General features: G+C 33.2%; 1 protein-coding gene across 2 annotated transcripts in view; it reads left to right on the top strand.

The window, feature by feature from the left end:
- MDGA2 (MAM domain containing glycosylphosphatidylinositol anchor 2) overlaps positions 1–20,187 on the top strand; it is a 767,088-nt gene that overhangs the window by 652,912 nt on the left and 93,989 nt on the right. For both annotated transcript variants that reach the window (XM_069464601.1, XM_069464600.1), the window contains one exon: positions 19,610–19,879. In XM_069464601.1, coding sequence (XP_069320702.1) covers positions 19,610–19,879 — 270 coding nt within the window. The remainder of the gene's footprint in view (positions 1–19,609; positions 19,880–20,187) is intronic.

Here is a 20,187-nt window from a genome sequence, read left to right as displayed (position 1 = left end):
ATAAAAACAACATACTCAATACAATATATCCAATCAGTGGCATTATATATAGCAACAAATGACATGGTGACATCTTTTGGGGACCAACCTCTTTTTATATTTTCAAAGAATTATTTGTAGATTGGTTTTCATGCATGGTAGATACTATAAATAGAAGCAAATTTCTGCCTGAGTTTCTAATCAACTGTTAAGCTGTTTTTATTACTTCCTGATTTATAATTATAAAGTCACACCAGAAAGTATCATTGGTTCCAGAGGTAAAGAATGATGTAGATTTTCTCTTTTGATGAGGAAAGTAAACTGTGAGATAACCTTTGTTCAGTTGCACAACAGGGGTTCATTGGTATTCTGTTTTGTTTTGCTTTGTTTTGTTTGGTTTTGTTTTAAGCCACCGAGGATTTTTTTATTATATATTATTTTGGTAAAGTACATATAACATTAAATTCACCATCTTAAACATTTTCAAGTGTGTAGTTCAGTAGTATTAAGTACATTCATATGGTTAAGCATCCAACACCATCTTCCATGTCCATAACACTTTTCATCTTGTAAAACTGAAACTCTATATACATTAAATTTTTATTCCCCATTTTTCCTGCCATGGACTGAGGTTTGTATCCCCCCAAAATTCATATGTTGAAAACTAGTCACCAATATGATAATTTTGGAAGGTGATAATTTAGGTCATGAAGGAGGAGCTCTAATGAATGGGATTACTGCCCTTATAAAAGATGCCCAGGAGAGGTGCCTTGTGCTTTCCACCATGTGAGGACATAGCAAGAAGCCTCATCTATGAACCAGGAAATGGGCCTTCACCAGACACCAAATCTGCTGGTGCCTTGATCTTGGACATACCAGCCTTCAGAACTGTGAGAATTATAAGCCACTCAATTTATGGTATTTTCTTAAAGAATCTCAAATGAACTAAGAAACCTCCTCCCCAGCCCTTGGCAACCACCATTCTACTTTTGGTCTCTACAATTTTATCTTCTCTAAGTAATTCATTCAAGTGGAATCATACAGTATCTGTCTTTTTATGACTAGTTTATTTCACTTAGCGTAATGTCCTTAAAGTTCATCCATGTTGTAGCATATGTCAGAATTTTATTTCTTTTTAAGGCTAAATAATATTTCATTGTATATATATAAGACATGGTGCTTTTCCATTCATCTGTTGACAGACACTTGCATTCACCCTACATTTTAGCTGTTCTGACTAATGCTAATATGAATATGCATATAAAAATTATCTCTTTGAGATCCTGCTTTCAATTACTTTATGTATACACTCAGAAATGGAATTGCTGGATTATGTGATAATTACATTTTCAATATTGTGAAGAATGACCATACTGTCTTCTACAATGGCTGTACCATTTTGCATTCCCATCAACAGTGAACAAGTGTTCCAGTTTCTCTACCTCCTCACCAACACTTGCTATTCTGTTTTTTTTTTTTTAATATAGTAATCCTCCCAATGGGTATGAGGTGGTATCTCATTGTACTTTTGATTAGAATTTCCCTAATTACTAATGATGTTTAGCATCTTCATGTACCTACTGGCCATTTAATATCTTCTTTGGAGAAATATCTATTCAAGTCCTTTGCTCATTTTTGAATTACACTATTGGCTTTTTGTTTATGAGTTTGAAGAGTTCTCTCTATATTCTGGATATTAATCTCTTATCAGGTATGTGATTTACAAATATTGTTTCTTATTCTATGGGTTGCCTGTTTATTCTGTTGGTATCTTTTGATGAACTTTTTTTAATTTCATGAAATTCAGTTTGTCTGTTATTTCTTTTGTCACTTGTGCCTTTAGTGTCATACCCAAGAAATCATTGCCAAATTCAATGTCATGAAGATTTTGCCCTATATTTCCTTCTGATAATTTTATAGTTTTAGATCTTAGATTTAGGTCTTAGATCCATTTTGAGTTAGTTTTGGTATATGTCATTAGGTAAGGGTCAAACTTCATTCTTTTGCATGTGGATATCAGTCTTCTCAGAACTATTTGTTGAAAAAACTGTCTATTCCTCATTTAATGACCTTTCCACTTTTGTCAAAAATTATATGACCATATATGCAAAGGGTTATTTCTTGGCTTTCCATTTTATTGTATTGATCTATATGTCTGTCTTTATGCCAGTACCACAGTCTTTTGAACATTCTAGCCTTATAGTAAGTTTTGAAATCAGGAAGGTGTGAGTCATCCAGCTACGTTCATTTTTAGACTTGTTTTGGCTATTTGGGGTCCTTTGAGATTCCTATAAATTTTAGGATGGGTTTTTCTATTCCTGCTAGAAATGCCTTTGAGATTTTTTTTAATTTTTTTATTTCAACATATTATGGGAATATAAATGTTTAGTTACATATATCACGGAGATACCTCAAAGAGCTACAAGTAGAACTACCATTTGATCCAGCAATCCCATTACTGGGCATCTGCTTTTGAGATTTTGCTAGGCAATGCATTAACTCTGTAGATCTCTTTGAGTAGCATTGATATCTTAACAGTATTATGTCTTCCAACTCATGAACACAGCATGTGTTGTAATTTATTTATGTCTTCTTTAATTTCTTTCAGCAATGTTGTATAGTTTTCATTGTACAAGTCCTTCAATTTCTTGGTTCAATTAATTTCTAAGTATTTAAATAAATTCTTAAATATTTTATTCTTTTTGATGCTTGTAAATAATTTTTTTGTCATTTCTTTTTCAAATTGCTCATTCTTGGTGTCTAGAAATGCAACTTATTTGTGTGTGGTGATTTTATAGCCTGCTATGTTTTAAAATTCATTTATTAGCTCCAACAGTTTTTTTTTTTTTTTCATGAAATCTTTAGAGTTTCTACATGGTTTTCCATCATCTGTGAACAGAGATAATCCTATTTTATCCTTTTCAATTTGGATACTATCCATTTCCTTGTCTTGTCTAGTGAGCTGTCTAGGAATTCCAGTACTATGTTGAATAGAAGTGGCCAAAGTGGACCTCGATATTTTGCTAGTGATCTTAGAGGAAAATCTTTCAGTCTTTCACCGTTGGTGTTTGCTGTGAACTTTTCATATATATCTTTTATTATGTAAAGGTACTTTTCTTCTATTCTGTATTTGTTGAGTGTTTTTATCACGAAAGTTTATTGAACTTTGTCAAATGCTTTTTTGCATTAAGATGATTATTTTTTTCTTCATTCTTTTAATGTGTAGTGTATTATTACATTGCTCACTTTTCATATAATGAAACATGCTTGCATTCCAGGAATAAGTACCACTTGCTCATGATGTATAATCCATTTACTATTCTGCTTAATTAAATTTGCTAGTTTGTTTGATGATTTTTGCATCAGTGTTCATAAGGGATATTGATTTGTAGTCTCCTTTTCTTGTAGTGTCTTTGCTTTTGGCATCAGATTAATATTCACCTCATAGAATGTTAGGAAGTGTTCCCTAATTTGAATTTGAATTTATGCCCTCTTGACATACAAACTCTTTGCTCTTTAAAGAGCTTTTTTCTCATCCTTTGCAGTTGTTGATGTCACAGAATTACATCTGTATACATTGTGTATCCGGGAACATAAATTAATAATTCTTTTAAATGCACTACTTTTTAAAATTATTTAAGAAACAAAATGTGAAGTTATAAACCAAAGTTACAATAATACTAGATTTTAAACTAATAATTGTTTTTTCTTAAATGTGTTAGTCTCTTAAATCATATAGAAAAAAGTTCTCAAACAAAAAGTTGAGTTTTAAACCACTGTTACAATAAGACCAGAGTTTATAATTGCCCATGCTTTCACCTTTGTTGTGATCATCATTTCTTTATACAGCTTCAAGTCACTGTCTAGTGCTCTTTCATTTCATTCTGAAGGACTGTCTTGAGCATTTCTTGCATGGCAGTGGTAGCAAACTTCCTCAGCCTTTGCTTTCCTGGGATCATCTTAATTTCTCCTTGATTTTGAAGTATAGTTTTGCCCAGTATAGGATTCTTGCTGGACAGGGTTTTTTTTTTTTTTTTTTTCTTTTGACACTTTGACTATATTGCCTCACTATCTTTTATCCTTTAAAGTTTCTGATGGGCAATCCACTTCTAATCTTATTATAAGTGATGAGTTGCTTTTCTCTTGCTGCTTTCAAGATTTTCTCTTTGGCTTTTTTTTTAATTCATATATATATATTTTTTTCTTTCAGAATATTATGGGGGTATAAATGTTTAGGTTATATGTATTGCCTTTGCCTGGCCTGGGGTCAGAGCTTCAAGCGTGTCCATCCCTCAGATGGTGCTCACCGCACCTATTAGGTGTGAATATACCCATTCCCCCCTTCCCCCCCTACCTGCCTGACACCTGATGAATGTTATTACTATATGTGCACATAACTGTGGATCAGTTAATACCAATTTGATGGTGTGTACATGTGGTGCTTATTTTTCCATTTTCGTGATGCTTCACTTAGTAGAATGGGCTCCAGCTGTACCCAGGATAATAAAAGAGGCACTAGATCACCACTGTTTTTTGTGGCTGAGTAGAACTCCATGATATACATATATGGAGATATCTAAAAGAGCTAAAAGTAGAACTACCATTTGATCCAGCAATCCCATTACTGGGCATCTCTTTGGCTTTTGAAACTTTGATTATAACGTATCTTCGTATAGATCTGAGTACATTTTACTTGGAGTCTGTTGAGCTTCCTGAGTATCTATATTCATGCCTTTCATCAAATTTGGGAAGTTTTAAGCCATTATTTCTTTAGATATTCTCTCCACCCCTTTCTCTCTGTGTTCTTTTTCTCAGACTCCCATTATGCATATATTGGTCTGCTTGATGGTGGCCCACAGATCCCTTAGGCTCAATTCATTTTCTTTGTTCTTTCTGTTCTGTACACTCAATAATTTCTACTGTCCTATCTTCAAGTTTGCTGATTTTTATTCTACTGGTTTAAATCTCCTTTTGAATCCCTATAGTGATTTGTTCATTTCAGTTATTTTACCTTTCAGTCTCAAAATTTCATTAAAATTCTTTTTAGGTTTTATATCTCTTTATTGATATTTCCATTTTGTTCAACATCATTTTCTTGACTTTCTCCACATTTTCCTTTAGTTCTTTGAGCATCTGTAAGATAGTTGCTTTAAATTTTTTGTCTAGTAGATCTGCCATCGGGTTTTTTTCATGGATAGATTCTATTGATTTTTTTTTCCTTTCAATGGACCATATTTTTCTGTTTCTTTATATGCTTTAAGATTTTTTGTTGAAAGCTGGATATTTGACTCTATTAATGTGGTAACTATGGAAATCAAATTGCTCCCCTTCCTCAGAGTTTGTTACTTATTGCTATTAATTTTGTGTTTTTTAATTGTTGTCAGCTATCCCTTGCCAATAATCAGCCTAAAGTGTAACCTTAAGATCTTCTCAGGTCTTTTCTGAGATGTGCCTTTCCCTGAGTGTATGTGGTCACTTGCTAATTTTCTCCATATATGCCTAGTCTTTAATGTCTGGCCTGGTCTTTAATATTTGGCTCCCAACAAAGAGAAAAAGAGAATAATGAAGGTGTGAGGGAGATGCTCATCCTTTAAATCCCTTGGCAGTTACTTTACCTAGCAGAGAAGGAGCTTGAAACAATGGGGAGACATGGAATAACAATGACCTCCCACCTCTTTGCACCTCTGTGATCTGAAGCAGCAATCATTGATCAAGAGCAGAGATCTCCAATATTTGACAAAAAAGGGCCGTTTTTGCTTACTTTTGGCTACAGCAGACTGCACAGGTTGCTTTAGGAACATGTGCACATCTGCTTGCCATGGGGCTGGGAGTGGGGCATGTGTAGATGCTACTGTTCTAAGAGCTAAACTTGGCCAAAATTAACTGTAATTGACTGCCCAAGCCTTCCCCTGGAAGTTGCAAGCCTTCAGTCAACTTCGGAGTTAGAAAATAGTTACATCAGACAGATTTTGCAAGTGCAATTGTTGTCTAGGTGGGGAGAGAGATTCCCGGTGCTTTATACTCCAACATATTCCCAGAATCTTCTCTCTACATTGATACTCTTAATCTAGTCTTCCTCTCCTCTCTTTTTTTATCATACACAAGGAAAATTTCAGCCTCTCTTTACTATGCTACATACCTCTCATTTCTTTAAAATGTAGGAGTCCTACTGTATTGAGTACTTTACTTTTCCTATTTCCTTTATCTTTGCCAAAGTATGTTTGCATACATTTTCTCTAACTCTGCCTGCTCGTACTTCACTTTCTTATTCCCAATGAATACCTCTCCTTCTTTTTCTAAAGAACCTCAAGAGGAATTGCTCTTGCTAGAGGAATCCCTGATTCATACTTATAGATATACACATCTTTTTCCTGTATCTTAAGATTGTTCACATTACATATCTAAGTCACCACAAATTCGAAAATCCTTATTTTAATTTATCCAAAATTTAATTTTCTGTGTCAGAACCACCCCCTTTTTTTAGACTTTCTCAATTCTTTATTCTCATTGCAACTGTGCATTCTTTTAGGAAATAATTTTTACAAAGAAATTATGTCCTCAGTATAAAACTAAATACAAAATGTAAGCTCTTCTCTCAACTGTTCAAGAATTGATTCTGTGATCATAGTAAGCTACTATATCTCTTGAGTCTATATTCATGCTCTGTTATGCATATGCATCTTTTACTGTAGGGTGAATTAGATGGTTTCCCCAGTTTGCTCAGTCTTCAAACCCATCCTAAGTTGATATTTAAAGGAATCATTCTGTTTTTATTATTGTTTTAAATTGAACTAATTGTGAGACTGGAATTTTATTGCATGTATGAATTCCTAAAACTCAAGGATGGTTACACGACATCATAGTTTATAGAAAAAATTCAAAACCTATTGTAAAATCCATTCTGTTATATTTCATTTTCTCTCTGTTGTATATCAAACATGAGCACAAATTATGGATATTGCCATTTCATTTTCTGAGATGCTTGTTCCGCTTAATTGGGCTTTTTGGTTCACTCATTAATTAAGAGGGCAGTTTTATTGAAATGATCCTTGCTGTTTGCAAAGTTTCTGAAATACTCCTTGCATTGATAAATACAAAAGACAGAAAGGATTGAGGCTTTGAAGACATAGTTTCTTCCAGTTCTTCTGCTTCCTCACTAAGAACTCCATCTCAAATTTTGCTTGATGCTGTTGCTACAAGTCAACTTTCCAGCTTCCATCTGTATGTTAGCTCTGAAACCGACTTGTTGAGTTATAAAGGCACATAATTCAATTTGAAGAGGCTCTAAAGAGAAATAAGACTAAATTTAAGGCTGATTTCATCAATAAGAATATGTTGCATAATTGATATAACCACCTTCATGGATTTCCCATTACAAGCAGACATACAATTAGTTTTCTTTAAGATATATCATTCCCTTGCTCAATAGCTTTAAATTTCTCACCTTTGCCTCAGGATGGTCCATACCTGATTTGCTACACTTCCACAATGTCACTCCAACCTTACATTTGCTCTGGATGACTTGTACTAAATATTTGCTATAACTCATCTGTTAGTTTTTGCTTTGTTTTATTGAATTTTAAACATCATTAGCTGAAATAAGCTTTAATCTTTTAGTACAAGCTGCCTAATTCTGATAGGTATATTTTTAAAGGCTTATATTCTGAATTCCCATTTATTTTTTTAGTTCAAAGAAGGCTGAGCACTGTCATTTGTTTTGTTTCCCATACAAAGCCTCCTGCACTGCCTCTTAAACATTTACCAGTTGTTTGATTCAGGCTTAGAATCCAGGACAGTGTTTCTAAAAGGAGCTGTTCTGTGAACTCTTTGTACAAGATACATGATAGGAAAAATTGTTTGTATTAAAATGTAAGTTAATGCACTACTTCCCATATTGAGAAAGTCTTCCTCAAAAAAAAAAAAAAAAATCATCAGCTGAACCTAACGTGTGCCATGATATTGGTTTACATTTTGGTGCAAACTTCTTTTCTCATCACAGGCATGCAAAGTTTTTTAACCAGCTCTAGACTTCAGACCACACATTGAAAAGCACAGCTCTGGATGATTGACCTTAAGAATAATTACTGGATAATTATAGTGGGAATACATTTTAGTTTTGCCACTTTTTATTGTTAAACAAATGAAGAGAAGACCTTGATAATTGAATATTTCAATTAGGTTATGTTAAATGCACTTTTCCCCCCAAATAACAAAAACTAAGGCATAAGACGTCACCCAAGATGAATACGTGTTATATTGCTTTTTTAAAAGTATACTTTTTACATTGAGATGATTATTAAATCTATGTTGCCAGGAGTTCCTTAGCATTAAACTTTTGGAATATAAAACAGAACATTTCAAACTGATCATCTATCATTTCAAATGTATGCATATATGTAAATAATTTTGAATTAGAAGCAGCTGTTATAAACAGAAATCTTATTATTTCATTGTCTAATATTAGAAAAAGCAAAAAGAATCTTTCATTGGATACACTATTTTAGTCTTATTAGAGTTCTGTCTACTTTCTTAGAGTGATATTATAGTAGAATTTACTTTTCTATATTTGCTTTTTTAACTTTAGCATTCACACTTGGTATTGTACCTTCTATAGGTTTGGACAAATTTATCCACCATTACAGTACATACAGAGTCTTTTTACTGCCCTAAAAATCTTTGTGCTTCAGTTATTCACCCCTTTTTCCTCCCAACCCTAGCAACCACTGATGCTTTTACTGTCTATAGTTCTGCCTTTGCCAGCATGTCAGATAGTTGCAGTCACACTGTTTGTAGCCTTTTCAATTTGACTTCTTTCACTCAGTAATATGCATTCCTCATTTATATTTTGATGGTTTTATAGCTTATTTCTTTTTAGCACCGAATAATATTTTATTGTCTGGATGTACCATAATTTATTTATCCATTAGCCTCCTAAAGGATATCTTGATTGTTTCCAAGTTTAGGTAATTATGAGTGAAGCTGCTATAAACATCCATGTTCAGATTTTTTTTGTGGACATAAGTCTTCAACTCATTTGGGTAATTGCTGAGGAATACAATTACTGCATCATACATTCATAGTAACTGTATGAATTGTTTTGTAAGAAACTGCCAAAATATTATTTCAAAGTAGGTGTATAATTTTGCATTCCACGAGCAATGAATGAAAGTTCCTGTTGTTCTACATCCTCACCAGCATTTGGAGTTGTCAGTGTTCTAGATTTTAGCTATTCTAATAGGTGTGCTGTGGTATCTCATTTTAATTTGCATTTCTCTGATGGCAGATACTTTGCTGCATCTTTTCATTTGCATAATTTCCATCTGTTTGTCTTCTTTGCTGAGGTATCTGTTAAGGTCTTTGACTCATTTTTAAAAACAGGTAATTTGTTTTCTTACTGTTGTGTTTTTAGAGTTCTTTGTATATTTTGAATAACTGTCATTTATTGGATATGTCTTGGCAAATATTTTCTCCCAGCCTGTGGTTTTTCTTTTCATTTTCTTGAAAGTGTTTTTTGCAGGACAGAAAATTTTAATTTTAGTGAAGTCCAGCTTATGAGTTATATCTTTCACAGATCATGCCCTTTTGTGTTATATCTAAAAGGGCATCACCAAGCCCAAAGTCATCCAGCTTTTCCCTCATGTTATTTTCTAGGAGTTGTATAGTTTGGGAAGTTGATGTCACATGATTTGGATTTGAACCTAAAGTCTGTTATCTGGGATGTGTGGCATGCTTGAGAATGTAATTTCTCAGATTTAGTTTCCTTATCTGTAAAAAGGAGACAATTATAATACTTTACAAAGTTGTAATGATTAAATGAGGTAATACATATGTGAAATGTGCTAGCACAGTCATACTGAGTAGATTAGCCTTAAAAATCTTAGCTGTCCCAATCCTTTTTCATTATATTCACTTAGCTAGAGCCTACAAACCTCACAATATCTTTTCCCAGGTACATCATTTTTCATATCCTTCTCTACTGAATAAATTGGACTTATTTTAAAACTTGATTATCAATTCTCCTGTTCTTTCTGACACCAAATACTTGGTGTGTTTTCCACATCAATTCTTCGATTCTCCTACACCAACTGGTATTCAACAATTCAGTTCAATTTCCGCAATAACTACCCTGAGTTATCACAGATCTCATGAGCTGAAGGGCTCAGCCCCACAAGATTGCCCTTATTTCAGATGCCAGTCAACAAATCTCAGGTTGCCACTCACACTTCTAACCTACCAGTTATACATTCAGAGGTTCCTATGACAATCCCTTCTAACTTAGGTTTGATAATTTGCTGGAACAACTCATAGAACTTAAGAAAACATTTTAATTGCATTTATTGGTTTATTATACAGTGGGATTCGCTTTCCACAGTTTCAGTTACCCAAGTTCAACTGCGGTCTATAAATATTACAGTATTTTGAGATAGAGAAAGATTGACTACATTCATATAACTTTTTCATAGTATATCGTTATAATTGTTCTATTTTATTTATTAGCTATTGTTGCTAATCTCTTACTGTGCTTAATTTTTTTCCAGGATAAAAATAAATTTCATTATTTGATTTTTAAAAGTTTTATATTTAATTATTAAGGGTACTTAATACTTGCCTATATTTTGGGGGTACGTGTGATGTTTTGATCATTGCACATGGTATTACTGTGCCTAATTTATAAATTAAACATGATCATAGGTATGTGTATATAGGACAAAACATAGTGTATATAGGCTTCAGTACTATTCCCAAGCTCAGGTATCCATTGGGGGTCTTGGAATGTATCTCCCATGGATAAGGGGGGACTACTGTAAAGGGTGCAACTCAGGAACAGCCAAATAAATAGAAAAGACCCAGAGAGCAATGTGTGGGGAGTGCTGATCTTCCTCGCCCTCTTTGGACACGCCACCCTCCCAGCACTTCCATGGAGAGAAAGGTTGTCAGATAGTAATTGTAGCAATTTAACTATTTTTATTGGACAATGGAATAATTTAATTCACTGACATAATACTCCAACTCCTAGATTTTCTCCTATGAATATTGGATTTGTTAATTATAAAGAGCAAAATTTTCTTGGATCCCTTTTATCCAAGAAAAAAGCAGAAGACAACTGTTTTATTAGGCAGACTTTTGACTTGAGAAGAAATGACTTTAGAAAAAATTATTTTAATGTATGCATATTTAGCATTGTTCCTCTAAGATTAAATTAGGATTGTTCTTACATGAAATTTTATCAACAATCAGGCAGTTTCTTCCTTTAACTGTAAGTGACTGAAGGCATTCCTGTGCATATAAAATGTATGTGGTCTCACACTGCCATAAAGATTTAAAAATGTTATATTAATGTTTTTTAATATTAATAGTTTAAAGATTTTATTATGTATTTAAACATCTTTTATTATTTTTAAAATCAAAGAGATTGCTTTGCCTACTAGTGCTCATTGAATTTGGCAATTGTTTTCAAGAAATAAAAGGAAAAATTTATTCATACACAATGTCAAAAAGAACATGTGAACTAAACTCTCATTGCCTTATTAATAGATACACACTAATACACATTTTTCATACATTATTTTTTGCAAATAATAAATTAGACATCTATATATGGATTTAAACATTAGAACTACCCCCTATTTGGAACCTTTGCCAGACATCTTGAACCAGTAGGTACAAGAAAAGAAAGTGCTAAAATCAGAATTAATTTAAGCACTTGTTACTTATTGGTTTTATTCCAATCAAAATTCTTAATTTCTTTAAAAGTTTACCGCTTTACCTCCAGACAACTAATATTCTGCTTACATACACTAATATATATTAACAGAGTACATCACTATATAAACTACAATTTGAATCTGGTTTAAAATCTCATAATATTTTTTTCTTTAACTCAGTAGTTTTGTTACAGTACTTTTATGCTTTCCAAAAAGCATGATTTCCATTTTTTTTACCTTTAATTAAGCTTGTGCATTCTAAAAGATGGTGTGAATAGGTCAACCTCTATTTTAATTGATAACTTTGTATAATCAGTGGGGCAAGATTTTCAAAGTCCTCTTTGAGGGAGAAAGCTAACTCATGAAACATTGGTGGTAATTGTAATTGGAAATGATGAAGCATAGGTTGTTATTAAAAGTATATATTCTGGAATCAGATTGCTTTGTTTGAATCCTTACTCTGCTACTCTTTAGCTGGGTGACTTTGCTTAATTTCTCGGTTCCTCAGTCTCTTCTATAAAATTGGTTATTATTATAAAAAGATAATCTTTATGAATATCTTAACACAATATTTAGTATTAAATTTGAAATGTCAACAAATATAATTTTATTTGTATTTTTATAATCATCTATATATATTTGGTGAGATAGTTTGACAAATAGACTTCCCAACCAGGTATTTTATTGGTAATATAAATGAACAAATTCCGTATAATATAATGTATATTTTAAGAATCATTTTGCTTCCTTAATAAAAACACAAGCCCCTATTTATTTCTCTTAAGCAATCCTACTTTTAAGCATTTCATATCTAAGTGGATTTTTTCTCATAATCTCATTTATTTTACTTTTTATATTAAATATTTCATAATAAAGCAAGCTAACTGTTACACTATGAAAAGCTGAGTCTGTCAGAATAGTGAGCTCTATTATTTTTTTTTTTGACACCTGAAGCTTTCTTTCATCATATTCGAACACTTCACCCTATACATTTAATCATAACTGCAAAGGTCTGTCTTTCTCACTGGGTATTCTAAAGAATGAAATGTTGAGCTCATTAATAGCCAGTATGCTTAAAGTGAATCTTATATCAGGAGAAATTTTCCATAGACAGACTTGATTGGACTATAATAAGTATGTTCAGTTTCATACTCTTTAGCTTTTTTAGGTTGAGAATCTACCCTGGAATCTAAATAGTTTGGGCAGCATTTGAAACAGAAAGACCTTTAAATAACCTTTAATATAGGGATGCTTTCCAATTCAGACTGTATTAAACAATATGAAAATATACTGTATTTGAAGAATTTTAAACCAACACTATCAGATGTCCTTACAGGCCATTAATAATTGAATAGTGAAACTTCTAGATGTGGAAAAATAATAGTCATATATACAGAGAGTCTAAAAAACCCACCGTTTGAAATAATCCATTAGGTTATTCAAAGCGTTCTCGCAGAAAATCATTCATAAAAAAGTAAATACATATTTTAGGATATTTTCCTGTTAGGTGCAATTCATTACATTTATAACCTTTGCAACTTAAAAAAATTCATAAAAAGAAATATAGGCAGTTACAAAACAATTGTAGTTTTATTAGGCAAATACAAATATAACTTGAGGGCAAGCATGTACTCACTTAACTTATTTACATTTGACTCCAGTATCATTAATCTTCACTCTATTTCAGTACTTCATTCCAATGAGCATATCATTGACTTTGTAATCACTCCAAACTTATCTACCTCTGAAATATTAAATTTCAAGAAGATTCTGTTCCTTGACTGCAGTGTTCTGGCTTCCAAACTCCCTGTCCTCAATGTATTTGCCTTTCAGGTTTTTAAGCTGCCCTGCTGATTCAATCTGTTGAATGTCTTCCTCCATTAGTTTCCTTCTGAATTTCTTGCTTTCCTGAACCAGCTTGGTTTGTCAACTAAACTGTGCCTTCTCAGTGTCTTACCCTTTTGTCCTTTTGCCTTACTATACAAAACTCTCCACTCATAATATCAAACTGCTGAATTTTGAAGGATAGGAAGCATCTGTTTCAGCTATCTCTTGCTGTGTAACAAACTGCTCCAATACTTTGGAGCTTAAAAGAACCACATTTTAATTTATCCAATGATAATAATTATAAATTAGTGGATGGCTGGTCTGGTCTCAACAATCCAAGATAGTTTCACATGGCTGGAACCTTGATGGGGAAATCTGGAAGCCTGAGCTAAACTCTGCCCTCTCCTTCATATAATCTCAGGGCCTCTTCACATGGTCTCTGCAGAAGAGTAGTTGCACATATTACATGGGGTTCAAGCCTTCCAGAGTGGGTATTTCAAAAAATAGGGAGTGAAACTGCCAATCTCTTATGTCCTGGGTGCAGAAATTGGTTCAAAATCACTTCTGCTATATTCTACTGGTGAAAGTAATCACAGAGCTGATCCAGATTTAATGAAATGGACATATACCCCAGTGTCTTGATGGGAGAAATCTTGTAGATATTGTGTAAATATTTACTCTTTTATACTATTCATTCATTCATTTATTCAATCAATAATGATCTGTCACCAACTATAGTGCCGTATACTGTGATGGATATATGGGATGAAGCAATGGATGGGGAATTTTAGGCCACTTCAAAATGGACCTTACATAAACAAGATATGAACAAATGATAATGGTATGCAGAAAACCAATGCAATGATGAGTAAAAATTAACTGTGAGAGATAAGTTACTAACTAGTTATCAAGGATGAGTTTTCCAAAGAGGTAAAATTTGAAAGATGATAATGAGCCAGCCATTAAAAAAGCAAAGGAAAGAACATCTTAGGCAGAAAGAACAAAGTCAAAGGTATAAAATCTGGAAAGCGCTGTCAGGTTGGAAAAGGAAGAAAATTTATGTGTCTGGAACATAGTCATCAAGATGAGAATAGTTGAGAATGTGGCCAGAGCTATAACTTGGCTAACCTTGTAGTCCTGGTTTACAAGCAAGGTTGAGTCAATAAAGTGTTTTGAGGAAGAAAAAGCATGAGCTGACTTCTGTTTTAAAAGCACATCTGTCTAATCTCAGAAGAATGAGTAAATGTCAAAAGAGGAGCACATTGTCCTCTTAGAAAGATATTGCAGGAAATTCGTAGATGTCCATGTGAGAGATAATGAAATTGGCAGTAGAGATGGAAAGAAATGTGTAAGCTCCTAATATATTTTTAAGGTAGATCAATAGAAACAACTGTCTTTTCTAATTATAGGCAGTGTTCTTGAACAAACAGTTGTCATTCCTTATCTCTGTCTACTCTTTATCCATTTTCATGCCCAAACCTGTAAACTAGATTCTGTATACTTGATAGAAAATACTCTAATTACAATCATAAATGGTATAAAACTTATTAAAAAATATATATTTTCAATCTTAACTCATTTCTTGATAGCATTTGACACTTTCAACCACTTTCATGTTCTTTGAAACATGCAATGGCTTTAATTTTTGTAACACAACTCTCTGGATCCCCATATCTCTTTGCTTATTTATATTTATTCTACTATAGGAGCTTTTATTTTTCTCTAACCTCATAAGTTTTGTATTCAAGAGCAAATCCAAATTTGGTGTTTTATATTTCTTTGTCTATACTTACTCTGAGCTATCTCTGCAGAACTATAATCTACAGTCAGTCCTTTCTTCTGAGTTTTAGATCCATATTTCCACTGGACAAGCAGAGAGATGTGTTTCTGGGCATATAAAAAACAAAATATTCTGTAAAATCTTCCAATGAAAATAACTAAAAATGCTGGGAAATATTTTAAAAATATTATTAAAAGGAATAAAACATGTATTAAAAATATACCTTGTCAAATTTAATGAAAGCAATACAATGAGGCTACATTTGCTCTCAGCTGAACATGGGCAAATTTGAGATTAAATTTTGTTGGCATCTCTGGGAAAGGGGTACAGAAATCCAAACTCAAAGTATTCAGTGGAGGAAGGAGGGGTCTACTGGTAGACCTTTCCTCCAAGAAGTTGGAATTTAAGGAATTATATACACAGTGTAAGAGTAAATCAGAAGTCTGGTTAAAACTATGCTATTGGAATTAAAAACACAGTGAATGTTTAGTAGATTAAGCAGAATTAAAGAATTAATAAACTGAATTAAATCAGAAGAATGTATTCATAATGCAGTACAGAAAACAACCACCAAAAAAACCAGAAAATCTGGAAGACAGGTTAAAAGACATGGAAGACAGAGTGAAAGGGATAATCAAATAAGGATATAAAAAAGGGAACAGAGATACTATTGAAGAGCATATGATGAGAATTTTCCAAATTTCCCCAGATGAAAGACACCAAATTTAAATCAACAGATTTAAGAAGACCAACAAACACCAAACCTGTAAGTAGAAAGACACCCATACCTAAAAACATATTGAAGTTGTGGAACACCAAACACAAAGAGATTTTGAAAGTAGCTGGAGAAAAAAAAAAGACATTCACTTCAAAATGTGAGACTTTGAGCTCACCTATCTCCACCAACAATGGCCATCTAAAGACAGAGGAATTATATAATGATGTACTTAAAATAAACTACCAACCTATAAACCTGTGTACAAGAAAAATATCTTTTAATAATGAGGATAAAATATATTTTATATATATATTTTTTTAACTTTGATATGCTTAATTCCTTTCCCATATCACTAATCATGGATTATTATCTCATGATTATGAGTGGCTAAGTCTTATCTCTCCTCATGAAAACATAGCACCATCGAGTGACTATAGTATCCTATGGAGAACTTCAGTCTTTGGTCATAGCATTGAGAGCTCTTGGTTTCACAGCTCCATAAGTTAAAATATATTTTTTAGAAAATTACTATCAGAAAGTTCACTAAAGATATATAGAGAGTTCCAAATAATGAGTTTAAACACAAGGGAAGTGATCACTGACGGAAGGTCTATAATGAAAGAAGAAATGAAGGGCAAGTAAGCTAGCGTATATCAATAAATTTTTATAAAATAGTGCAGGTATAAAATTATAATAATGTATAATATATTTCTTTTAAATACATGTTAGGATGAGAATAAAGGGAATAAATTGTTCCTGTATTATTGTTTTTTTCAATAAGGTAAGGGTATTGATTGACGTTTTTGGATAAGTTGAGTGTGCATGTTGCAAGCTTTAAGACCATCAGAATAATAGCATAAGTAAATACTCAACTAGTAGCAAGAAAATGGTTAGAGTAATAATGTAATACATCAGTCTAAAAGAAGGCAATAGAACACAACAGAAAACAAATAGAAAATACAAAATAAGAAGGTATAGTAAATTTAGTACAAAATGAAATGAAATAGAAGTATAAAATAAGCAGTTCAGTAAATGCAAATGAATAAAGTGCTAAGTGCTCTGGGTAAAATAAAAAGATTGTCAGACTCTTTGAAAAAATAGAACATAAACACATGCTGTTTAAAAGAGTTGCTTGTAAAATATAAGGATACTGAAAATATAAGAATAAAATGTAACATGCAAATACTAACTAAATGAATGCCAGTGTAGCTATAATAATACTAGACAAAATAGATTTTTTAAAAAATAAAATGTAAGTAGAGATAAAAGATATTACCTCTAAAAGCTTTCATCTGATAAAAGCTTCATTCATGAACATAAAGCAATTTAAAATTTATGTGTAACGTAATAGTATAGCTTCAAAATAGTTAAAGCAAAAAGGAGACAGAACTACAAGATTTTTTTTAAACTAATACACTTTGAAAAGGGTTTCAGGCCGGGCGCGGTGGCTCACGCCTGTAATTCTAGCACTCTGGGAGGCCGAGGCGGGTGGATCGCTCGAGGTCAGGAGTTCAAGACCAGCCTGAACAAGAGTGAGACCCCGTCTCTACTAAAAATAGAAAGAAATTATATGGACAACTAAAATAAATATATATACAAAAAATTAGCCGGGCATGGTGGCACATGCCTGTAGTTCCAGCTACTCGGGAGGCTGAGGCAGTAGGATCGCTTGAGCCCAGGAGTTTGAGGTTGCTGTGAGCTAGACTGACGCCACGGCACTCACTGTAGCCCGGGCAACAGAGTGAGACTCTGTCTCAAAAAAAAAAAAAAAAAAAAAAGAAAAGGGTTTCATAGGCTCTCCTAAATTAATCCAACTAGAATTAGTAGGCAAAAAATAAATAAATAAACAACTATATAGATAATTTGAACAACTCAACTATCAGACTTGACCTAATAGGTACATACCGTGCTCTAAAACTGCAGGCTCTTCCTTCTTTGCAAGCACATAGGACAGAAATCTATCTGACACAAGGACAGAAATCTATCATGTATTGTCCCGTACAGCAATTGTCAACACATTCAGAGGATTAAAAACATATGGATTATTTTCTCTGACCACAATTTAGTTAAGCAAAAAATCAAAAGCAAAGAGATAATAAAACATAATGCATATGTTTTGTAAGGAAGAAACACTTTGCTACTAGGTATGTGATTCACAGGTGCACAAAATCAACATGTCCACCATACCTCAAACTGCCTCTCCTTTTCTTCCCCAACTTCATAACTGACACCATTATCCACCTCCTTGCCTACGGCATCATGAGGTCCTGCTGACCTCACCTTTGTTCAGGCTTTCACCAGTGATATTTTCTCTACAACTTGTCTCTTTACTATGTGGTTTTTGCATCTCCTATTTGTTACAATATTTTTCCTAAAAAATTAATTTGACCGTACAAATTCTTTATTTAAAAATTTTAAAAGACCTCCCACCCAATACCGGTAATACATTTAAACTCCATAGCACGACATTCAAGTATCTTTGAACGGAGTCTCTGCCTTTCTTTCCATCTTAATTTTCCTCTACCCCAAGCCCTAATGGCCTTTTGTTCATCAGCTATGCTAATCCATTTGTATTTCTCTGAACAATCCCTCTTCTCTAGCTTATACCCATTTCTGTACCTGGAATGCCCTGTCTTACTGCTTACCCACCTATCGTTTCTTTCATATCCTGAAAGACACAGCTCAAATATCATCTTTCTTGAGATGCAATCAATCCTCATAGTGTCATTCACTTCTGTTTGCTGACTACCCTGAAATTATTTTTCACATTTCAGTTTCGTAATTTAGCTTTTTAAATGGCTGCCTTCTGTGTTGGCCCATGAAGTGCATGAAAGTAGGCATTGTTTTTCTTGTACATTTTTTAAAATTCTTACCATTTTTAAGAAAGTTCTCCAAACCAAAAATTAAGTGAAAGAATAATATTAGAATTAATAGGGTAGTTTATAAATATTTTCTGAAAGAAGTAAGAAGGGTCAGTCAACAGATTGGCAATGAGAAAGGAGACCAATATTATGAAAAAAAAAAAAATGGAATAGCATGCTTAAAGTTTACCCATGAATATTATGACTTGAAGCCAAATAAAATTAGACTAAATAATTTAGAAAATAAATTTATAAATCGTGTTACCTATTTTATTAAATAATGGGTGCCCAGAAACCCAAGGACTGAGCCTCGGGTGAGAATAATTAGAATTCCCTGACTTGAACCTAAAGCATTATCTGTTTCAAATTCTCATAGCAGTTTAGAGCCCCAGCTTTACTCTGCATTTCATATGCAGAACACCATTTGTCTACTGACAGTAAACAAACACAGTCGGGACAGTTTTTTCTGAGAAGCAACTAGAATGAAAAAAAATTAATTCTGCTAGTTTTACCTGCAAATGCTTTTGTAAAGCAATGAGGCTCGTTCACTGCCCACACTCAGGACATCACATTTTCCAAAGCAAGCTGAAATTCCTGGCCTAAATATGTTCTCCACCCACCTCTTATAGTCCTTCCCTATTGCTGCCAGTGTTCTCAAAAATAGCTTCTCATAATAAGAATAGCCACTGGCTTATTGCAAGTCACATCTTTCATCTGTTTTAACATATCTTTTCTGCAGATCCTCCTGCTGTAGAACCAGCATTCCTGGAAATCCGGCAAGGACAGGACCGAAGTGTCACTATGAGCTGCAGAGTATTGAGAGCCTATCCAATACGGGTGCTGACCTATGAGTGGCGCTTGGGCAATAAATTATTACGGACCGGTCAGTTTGACTCTCAGGAGCACACAGAGTATCCAGTGAAGAGTCTTTCCAATGAAAACTATGGCGTTTATAATTGTAGCATCATAAATGAAGCTGGAGCCGGGAGATGCAGCTTTCTTGTTACAGGTAGAATTTCGAATATTTATATATTAACATATATGACCAAGAAGTCTTAGGCCTATGTCAATTTCAGAATTAAAGCATTTTCTAAATCAGTGAAGCATGGAGCAGCTTTACTGCTGTAGGTAGAACTTCTACTTATTTATATTCAAGGCAAGTCTTTTAATAGTTAAAATAGTGTTTGTGCCTATAACGTTGCACGGAAGTTTATTTGAATTCAAGTGGAGATAGTGGTGAAGTTGGCTATTTTGAACATTTCAGCAATATAAAGAGACAAATTCTGGTATTAACTAGCTTTATTTAGATCAAATTTC

Source organism: Eulemur rufifrons, chromosome 2 (genome assembly GCF_041146395.1).
Source record: "Eulemur rufifrons isolate Redbay chromosome 2, OSU_ERuf_1, whole genome shotgun sequence".
NCBI lineage: Eukaryota > Metazoa > Chordata > Mammalia > Primates > Lemuridae > Eulemur > Eulemur rufifrons.
Note: the sequence above shows the minus strand (reverse complement) of the source record. Positions and strands in the feature narration are given on the sequence as shown.